Genomic DNA, 10,131 nt, shown 5'->3' with positions numbered 1-10,131 from the left:
CTCAGTATTTTTTTCTAAGGGTATAATGTGAATAATGTGAAGAGTAATGTACATAAGGTAAAGTGGTACTACTGTGTGATGTAACGTGAATAAGGGACACCATCGCATGATATAATGTGAATAAAGTTGCACTACTGTGGGGCATCATTTCAATTGGGGGTACTATTGTGTGGCCATGCCCCTTTCCAGCAAGAACACACCCCTGTTTGGGCTGCGCACCAAATGTGTGCGCTGTTTCTATTTAAAATATTGCGGGTAGGAGCACCAAAATGATGACTGCTATGATGAGGGTTGATGGTGCTGGGAAAGGGGAGCAGGATCAGAGGCGCAACTAGTGGCGGTGCTAGGGGGCACCAGCCAAAATCTTGCCTAGGGCGTCATTTAGGCTAGGGCCGGCTCTGAATATTTCAATTTTGGGATATCCGTATAAGGGATACTCAACCAGTACATAGATATGCAGGAAACATGATGGAATGGAATATATTGGAGGCTGGAGGAAGAAGAAACTAGTAAGCGGTCCGTTAAAGTTCACTTTGTTTTATTTATTTTGAAACCCCACTGTGTCTGCTTTCCACTGTGTATGACTCCAAAATTGTGCTGATGATTAAGATCTATTTTACCTTAAACATGCAAAAAACAATTAATCCCCACATCCCGCCCCAAAACCAAACAAAGCCTCCATGAACTCATTATACAATATCAACTTTCATTCTAGTCAGTTATGCTTACGCGGCATTATTATACATTTGTCCAAGTATGTTCGGTCAAAGTTAGCTGACTGGAATTGTTGAAGGCCATATCTGTATAGAAGTCCCTTCTACAAATAAACATGGTGCATTCATTGACTTCTTTGTCCAGCATATAGTATGCGTAAAACTCTCAGCAGTGAGAGGTCATGTGACGAGACAAGTGATGGCGCTCTCTAAAGTTGGCGTAGCAAACAGGACATGACAGCTGTAACTCTCTTCGTCTCTTACCCTGCGTTTCAAATCTTGTCTCCTTATGACGTGATCTCATGTGGAGGACCAGGTCTGAAGTCATGCGGAAGGAGAGTTTGCATTTGGCACACCAGATTTGGGCGGTAGACCCAAGGCTTGTGAGTGTTGGTGGAAGCACCTGGGGTGAGTGTGGGGTTTCGGATTTCGGCCTTACCTCTGTAAGGGGCAGGACAGCCAAAGAATTAGGTAATGAAAAATATTCACATGGCATTAGAAAATGAGTTGGGGCAGTGACCCTGAAACTCTTTCCAGATCTGAATACTGTGCTTATTTTATTGCCAAGTCTGCCAGGCACAGGTGAAAAGGCACTGCCTGATAAGTCTATTCTCCTGTCCCCGGTGCTATAGATGCTCTTCCTTCTATACACTTCTGTGAATGCGCTGCGCTTCTGCTCCAGTAGCTCAGCTTTCACCTTTCTCCACATTTCCCCTTTGCATTCTGATGTCATTCCCATTAACAGTTCTTCTCGCCTACTGGTCTCACCCAAGAGGTTGGTTTTCTCATGAAGTACTGTTTTCTCCTCATTTGATTGGTCAGTCCTCTCTTGTTCCACATCCCTTGCCAGGCTGTGAAAGTTGGTGCCATGTTTTGGTTGTTTCATTGGTGACCCGTCCTTTTCTGTAAAGCAAAGGGGAGAGTTAGGAGAGAGATAAGGGGAATAGGGAGATATAGGGGAGAGATAAAGGGAATTGACCTACCATGGCTAAGTGCTCTGAGCTCTTGTAAAGCTAGCATTCTGGTGATTGGTCCATCATACCAGACCAACAGCTGCTCTCCCTTCTGGACAGCCCTAAAGGTACCGCCTCCCTGCATATACAGTAGTCTTCCAGCCTCTGCTCACCGGAATCAGATGAGGCTTGAAACAAGCTTAGTCACATTACATCAGGGCCCTTTGCTGTGTCCACCTGGAAGATGTGATAAACAATAGTTAAGAACAACTAGAAATAGAATAGAAAGTATATACCGTATAAATATACAAACTGAAAAATCTTAAACACCAGTAAGTTATTATAGAAATGACAAATGGGAATATAAATTATATAGGAAGTGTATGTAAAGCTATATACTGTATAATATGCTCTCTAGGAGCAGTGTCGGACTGGGGCATGAAGGGCACACCGGGGAGGGGGAATAAAGCGGGAGGGGCCATGTTCAGGGGTGTGGTTAGTCTCCAGAGGGGGTGTGGTCAGCCACCACATTGGTTTGTCTAACCATAAGAGAGGGCATTGTCTGGACCACATAATAAATATATATATAGTAAATACTGATAGTGCATACATGATAATGTTCCAGATATAGGACAGCAATACCCTCTAGAAAACAAACCATAGTCCTGTGCAATATAAGTTAACAAATGTATAATTATATAATTCAAGTTCACAATCTGGAACTTGGTCTTTAAAGGAGAAGGTGGGTCTACAGACAGACTGGGGGTTTCCCCTGTACCCCTGTGGGCCAGTCCAACCTCCTGTCTAGGAGTCTCTAATCTTAGGTGGTAAAAGCTCAACCTACTTGTGGGAGTCAGTGTGATCTCATGATATATATTGTACTACAATACATCATAAGATCACATACATTCATACATAGTAACATTGTAATTAAGATTGAGTTCAACCTATTGAGTTCAACCTATTTGACTTGTAACTGCTGGCTTGAGTTATATCTGTAGGATTCCCTTAGTGGCCAAGAATGCATGCAGTTTTGATTTAAATTCATTAACAGTAGTTGCTGTAAACACGCCCACTGGCAATAGGACCTTCTCTACAGCAGAATTCCCTATAATAACTCAATTTAGCCTATAAGTAGCTTGTTCATTTTTGTTCCCAGAATGAATTGTTTTACATTTATCAACGTTAAACTGCATTTGCCACCTTTCCAGTTTAAATAAGTCACTTTGTAATGTTTCCAAATCCTCTCCTGAGTTCAATTCCTTACTCAATTTTGTGTTGTCCGCAAATATTGCAATCTTACTCACTATGGGCGGGATGGACTAAACCAGGGTTGCCGACTTTCAATAAATCCTCTCCGGGAGAAGCCCGGAGAGGAATCTTGCATTACGATTTTTTGGGGCGGGGCTTAACGGTGACGTCATTAAGCCCCGCCCCCATTACAACAAATAGCCGAACTAACTGATATCCATGGAGGGGGCGGGGCTAAAACGACACGATTGTGCCGTTTTAGCTCCGCCCCCTCCCCTGAGACCCGTGGATTGCGGCATATAAATGCCGCGATCGGGGGGCTCAGTGGGGGTCCCCCTGATTCCGGGAGGGTTGCCCACCCTTCCGGGGGCCGGGAGAAAGGACCCGATTTTCGGGAGACTCCCGCACATTCCGGGAGGGTCGGCAACCCTGGACTAAACAACAAAGGCGGTAATAACGCATTTTCATATGCAGCAAAGCCCCACCGCCAGGGCTTCGCCACGGGGGATACGCCAACTATTGCTGGTGTTACCCCATAGAAGCTTATGGGCTTCCTTTCACATCCCCCGCCACACTGCGTGACCCCTGCCGATCTGCGCCGCAAATCGTATGGAACTCCTCCCGGGAAGCTGCTGGGTGAGTTCAAGTGTTACATGCTATTGAGATCTGTGTTATGTTTCAGGTACAGATCTGGGGGACTGCGTTGCATAACCACTAAGAAATTGGGGGTCTGCATGTGTAAAGCCTCTTGCAGCAATAATAAGATAAGCATTTGTACATAATCATTAATATTTTGTATTGTTTTGTACTAGAAAGCTCTCTGTGTTGCACAGAAGCCACAGAATGCTATCTGTATTGCACAGATGTCATAGAATGCTCGTTGTACTGTAAATTAGTCACTAGGAAGAACTCTGCATTAAATACAGATCAAATGAAGCAGCATTGTTCTAATTAAAAAGGATTCTAAGTCCATTTTGTCCATCATTCACAATAATTCCACGGGAAAGCAGCAGGGTTTATATAGAATATTTGCTATTTTGTGTGAATTGGAAAACTACAATTTTGATTGATTGCTTCCCCCATTGTTCGGTTCAGGCAGCGGTTATTATTGTACATGTTGATATTTTCCCTGTCAAGCCAATTCCCTGCTTCCTGGCTCTTGTCAGGTTGCAGAAAGAGCCAGTTGATGGTGACAGCGGCCCTAGGCTGCTGTGCATATGAGCGAGAGACAGACAGTGACAGCCAGGTCAAGAACAATGCAATCAAGGAAACTACCACATTGCACGGACCTCTCTATACAGATGCTACACTGCAGTACATGCCCTCTCTGCTGTTCACCCCCACCAAACCCTATGTGGGGGCCGATTCAGTCCTGTTTATTTGGGTCCGAAATTAGCCCCTTCCTCGATGTTTGAGGACCCCTGGAAACGCAGGAATGTCATTACCTGATGTCAGCCCCCCGCCATCAAATTTGGAGATCAGCAGCCATCTGAAAAGTAATTGCAGAAATCATTCGATGGTCAGTGACCATCGAATGGTTACTCCTCCGTGTGGCCGCATGCGAGGGGTTTTGTGTAAGCGTACACATCCCCTTACATGCAAATGCGGTGGGGCAGCCGTTCGGTCAGACGGCTTTAACCTGTTCGCTACTCTGTGAACATACGCAGCCTAGCAAACAGGTTTGAATTGCCCCCTTTTGTGCAGTATTCACCCTTAACCTCTTTATGAATGAGCGGAAAACCCAACCACCCTACCCCCCACCTTCCAGGCCATTTCTTATGCTGTATTTGTCATATTCCCAGTTCATATAGAACAACCTGCTTACTGTATTCATACATCCATTTTTTTTAATCATATAAAATAATAATAATAATAATTGAATAAATATCAGTTTATTTTAAGGAAAAACATGTGCAGCATAACGATGACAAAACATCTACATTATATAAGTTCTCACAACATTACAGTGTCCAGGGAAAAGCATATATATATATATATATATATATATATATATATATATATATATATATATATATATATATATATATATATATATATATATATATATATATATATGATGCATTCAGACACTGGAAGCACAGGAGCTAGATCATTGATCCAGGTTATTGCACTATACCTAGTGGAAATATCATCCTTTAATCCTACTTGAGATTCTCTTATCCTGTGGGAAAAGAGTTATTTTCCATAATCTTTAACACTATCAAGAAATCTTTAAACCGAACTTCAAATGGTTTAGAGAACATAACCCCTGATGAAGTCATTTATGACGAAACGCGTCGGGTATCATTTTTGGAAGAATTGGATTATGGAATCCGTGTCTGTTTTGATCTAATAAATTTTACTGATTTTAATTGTATGGTCTACCATTTAATTGTTGATTCAGGTGGTGGATCACATCAAGCACACCCTATATATTTTTATTCTATCTATCTATTCCATCCTCCACTAACAGGGAGGACTTATAGAGTGCTGCTATAACAACCAGCGCAAACGAAAGTCTCCCACTTTTGTTATATATATATATATATATATATATATATATATATTTCAGGTTCTAGCTCCTGTGCTGTCATAGCACTTGTCAATATATGCCAGTAAGTAAAATATATCAGTAAGTTTTGGAGTAGGCATAATTGTGTACATATAGGGTTACCTACGCATTCTAGAACTTGGTATATTCCATAATAAAGCAGTACACATTAGAAACTTATATGGGTGCTGCTTTTAGTACCAAAAAATGGGAGATGGCAGTTTGGACATTTGGGACCTTGCCTTGTAACTCAGAACCCCTACTACACACCTGTACCATTTTAGCAGGTACAGTACTGTTTTATTTTTATGGTCTGTACCGGCAAGCAGTGGCTTTGTACCGGATGTAGTGACTCCAGATTTTGTTAGATTTCTATAGCAATGCTGTGGGGACACGCCTCCTTTCCATGTGGCCACGCCCCCTCTCTAGCTATACCAGTTTTTAGCTCATTGATGTCAAACTTTTTTCTTCTTGATTTTTTTATTGCTTCCAACCTACACTGACTCACTCCCCACACCCTCCCCCTTTCCAGGTCTACTATGTACAGTATAGCTCCAAAGTCTATAGGATAACATGCTGATGGGTCAACATCGACCAAATGTCGACACAAGGAAAAGTGTGACTCTCCCCACACCCTAAAGTCACACTGATAGGTCAATTGGCCTTTAAAGGAAGGATGTGAATATAATTGCTATGGGCTACAATGCTGGAGAGTCATTAAACAAATAACCAAATAAACTTGATTTGCATAGCCTATTATTGGAAATTGATTACTAAGGACAACCCCCAGCCCCCATCACCACCACCACCACAGAGATGTTAAGAAAGGAAGATGCCAGTCTGCAGAATCCTCTGTCCTCCCACGCTGTAGATTCTGAGCACTTGAGGACTCAGGCTCTAATGCCCTTGGGCAGACTTCCGGCGGCCATTTTTCCAGTGATTTCCGCAGCACTGCTGCCATCATCGCTCGCCTCCAGAGAAATAAGTATTAAAAAACATTGGTGGTAGCCTGTGTGGTGTGCCCCCACCACTGGACTCAGGAGGTCATGTGCGCCACACACTGCACCCATTATATACACGCCTCTGCCACCACTGCTACCCCAATCTCCACCATGACTATGCAATGTTCAAAGTCTACCTGCTGCAAACTTCTGCTTAATCGGAGGTCTATGTGTCTCATACACCCCCCCCCCCCCCAAAGGGACACCCCCACAAACAGGGATGGATGGGTAAGCCCCAGGGGAGGCTCCAGAGCACAGTTAAAATAAAAATAAGGAAGCTGGACCAGCTGCAACCAACTGTCATTCAAAATGCCCCCTCTCCCTCTGGAGCCGCCACTGGTAAGCACTCAACTATCTCCACATTGGCTAAGATTACTACAGGAACTTAATGCGTTCCAGGGTCCGGCCCATTCCAGTTTTTAGTTACCCAATCCCCTCTCTGATAACTAGTTTTTGCTAGTTTTTTATTATGTATTTATTTTGCTAATGGGGAAAAAAAAAGAAAGCAAAGCTATTGGGATGTTCTGCACAATGGGACACAGCTGATTCTTGTCCTCATTGGCTTCTTTATTGAAATCCAGCACATTTTGTTTTATTACAAATTTATTGGAAACTGTATGTTATTATATTTTAAACAGATGTACCCATTTTTTTTAAAGAAAGGAGACTGCGTCATGGGCTCTCTCTATGGGAAGCTGTTGGCCCTGGGAGCCCAATTTGACCACTGCAGCATTGTTTATGGAAGGGCCGCCCAGCCAGTGAGCATCATGGAAGCGGCAGTACCCAATGTCTACTTCCTGTATCAGCAGCACCATAGGGTGGCAGGACTGTAATGTTTATATGGGGGGAAATGATGTTTGGACAAAGAGTGCTCTAGTATGACTATTCCTATGGTATCCGGATGGATACCATAGATAGAAATTCAACAGGTCGACACCAGATAGCCAAAATGCAATATGTCAACATGGTAAAAAAGGTCAACATGGTCAACATGTCGACAGTTAAATGGTCAACATGGATTTAGGTAGATGGGTTCAAAAGGAGGAAGTGCAAATGGTCAAAACATGCTTTTTCATGGTTTTTAATTTTAGGGTTAGGCACTTGGGGGGAGGCTAATGGTTAGGCACCAGGGGGAGGGTTGGGTTTAGGTCTAAAATAACAAAGACATTTAGCATACTTTCTTCCATCAGCCATTTGCATGTCAACCTTTTGACTGTCAGCCTTTTGACCATATCAACCTACAGTATTGCCTGTTGAACATCTGGAGATGACCTATTGACGGTCTTTCTATAGACTATCACTCTTTTAAGACACATGGTGGGCCTACTGATGACATGACAGTACTGTTAGGTAGCATGATGGGTTATATGGTGGACCTACCGATGACATGATGGTGCTGTAAGATGGCATGATGGGGTTACATGATGGAATAGTGGACCTACTGATGACATGACGGTACTGTAAGGTGGCGTGATGGGGTTATATGATTGAATAGGGGACCTACTGATGACATGACGGTACTCTAAGGAGGCATAATGGGATATATGATGGAATGGTGGACCTACTGATGACATGACGGTACTGTAAGGTGGTGTGATGGGGTTATATGATGGAATAGGGGACCTACTGATGACATGACGGTACTGTAAGGAGGCATAATGGGATATATGATGGAATGGTGCCCCTACTGATGACATGACGGTACTGTAAGGTGGCGTGATGGGGTTATATGATGGAATGGTGGACCTAATGATAACATGACGGTACTGTAAGGTGGCGTGATGGGGTTATATGATGGAATGGTGGACCTACTGATAACATGACGGTACTGTAAGGAGGCATAATGGTATGTTTTTTGGAATGCTGGACCTACTGATAACATGACGGTACTGTAAGGTGGCGTGATGGGGTTATATGATGGAATGGTGGACCTACTGATAACATGACGATACTGTAAGGAGGCATAATGGTATGATGGTATGTTTTTTGGAATGCTGGACCTACTGATGACATGACGGTACTGTAAGGTGGTGTGATGGGGTTATATGATGGAATAGGGGACCTACTGATGACATGACGGTACTGTAAGGAGGCATAATGGGATATATGATGGAATGGTGGACCTACTGATGACATGACGGTACTGTAAGGTGGCGTGATGGGGTTATATGATGGAATGGTGGACCTACTGATAACATGACGGTACTGTAAGGTGGCGTGATGGGGTTATATGATGGAATGGTGGACCTACTGATAAACATGACGGTACTGTAAGGAGGCATAATGGTATATTTTTTGGAATGCTGGACCTACTGATGACATGACGGTACTGTAAGGTGGCGTGATGGGGTTATATGATGGAATAGGGGACCTACTGATGACATGACGATACTGTAAGGAGGCATAATGGGATATATGATGGAATGGTGGACCTACTGATGACATGACGGTACTGTAAGGTGGCGTGATGGGTTTATATGATGGAATGGTGGACCTACTGATGACATGACGGTACTGTAAGGAGGCATGATGGGATTATATGATGGAATAGTGGACCTACTGATGACATGACGGTACTGTAACAATGCTATGGTAGGGACCCATGCTTAGGAGTGTGACCAGTCTCCAGAGGGGATGTGGCCAGACAACACTAAGGCTTTACTAACCATTAGAGAGTGTATGGTCTGTGCCCTTTCATAAATGTATATATATTAAATACTGCTAGTGCATGCAAGGTAATGTACCAAAATAACAACAATGTACTGCAGACATTTCGCCATGTATTGTATAATGTAACACATGTATAATTATATTGCACAGGAGGAGTGTGGCCCACAACAGTGGGACCCACCAGGGGTTTCCCCTGTACCCCTGTGGGTCAGTCCTTGGATATATGAGCAACCTCTAGATGACATGATAGTGTATTATAATGGCATGAAGGGACCTTTGGAGAAAGGTATGACAATATTGTCAAATGTGGTGGTAGTACATGGAGACATAGTGAGGAGGACACTAGTTAACCTGATGGAAAAGATTCATGATAAGAATACATAGAGGACATGGGGCAATCTATAATATGGAGTGTCATGATATACATTGCACAGTAGATGTGTGATCCTTGATATAGCAATCCATGAAACTCTTCACTTGTAGATTGCAGTAAGTATACAGTACCAATATTTGACATACTAACCATACCAAATACACTTTGGATTTACCTGGTACCTTGCTTAATAGCACCAAGGGCCTTATTCTGGTTCACTCCAAAGGCAAATTCCTTCTCAAATGGACAAAACCATGTGCACTGCAGGTGGGGCAGATGTTACTTGTGCAGAGAGAATTAGATTTGGGTGGTGTTTTACTTCAAAGTGAGATCTATATTGCAGTGTAGAAATAAAGCAGTCAGTATTTTCCCTGCACAGAAACAAAATAAGTCACCCAAATCTAATTCTCTCTGCACATGTTACACCTGGCATGTTCAGTGCACATGGTTTTGTCCATTTGAGAAGGAATTTGCCTCTGAGAGTGAAACAGAATAAGCCCCCAATTACGAAAGGCCAAATTGCTCAAAAAAAGTCTGGTCTGGATTCCTGGGACCGGACCAGTCAGTGATGTGGATTGTTGGGCTCCACCGGAAGTCATAGAACAGAACCAGCAGCATT

At 43.1% G+C, this 10,131-nt stretch overlaps 1 protein-coding gene across 2 annotated transcripts in view; it reads right to left on the bottom strand.

The window, feature by feature from the left end:
* Window positions 1–541: 541 nt before the first annotated feature.
* ZNF488 (zinc finger protein 488) overlaps window positions 542–10,131 on the bottom strand; it is a 73,188-nt gene continuing 63,598 nt past the window's right edge. For both annotated transcript variants that reach the window (XM_083146043.1, XM_083146042.1), the window contains exons 2-3: window positions 1,697–1,903; window positions 542–1,616 (exon numbers count right to left, since the gene is read on the bottom strand). In XM_083146043.1, coding sequence (XP_083002169.1) covers window positions 880–1,616; window positions 1,697–1,811 — 852 coding nt within the window. In that variant the 5' untranslated portion in view covers window positions 1,812–1,903 and the 3' untranslated portion in view covers window positions 542–879. The remainder of the gene's footprint in view (window positions 1,617–1,696; window positions 1,904–10,131) is intronic.

The sequence above is a fragment of the Crinia signifera genome, chromosome 6 (genome assembly GCF_055691185.1).
Source record: "Crinia signifera chromosome 6, ASM5569118v1, whole genome shotgun sequence".
Classification (NCBI taxonomy): domain Eukaryota; kingdom Metazoa; phylum Chordata; class Amphibia; order Anura; family Myobatrachidae; genus Crinia; species Crinia signifera.
Note: the sequence above shows the minus strand (reverse complement) of the source record. Positions and strands in the feature narration are given on the sequence as shown.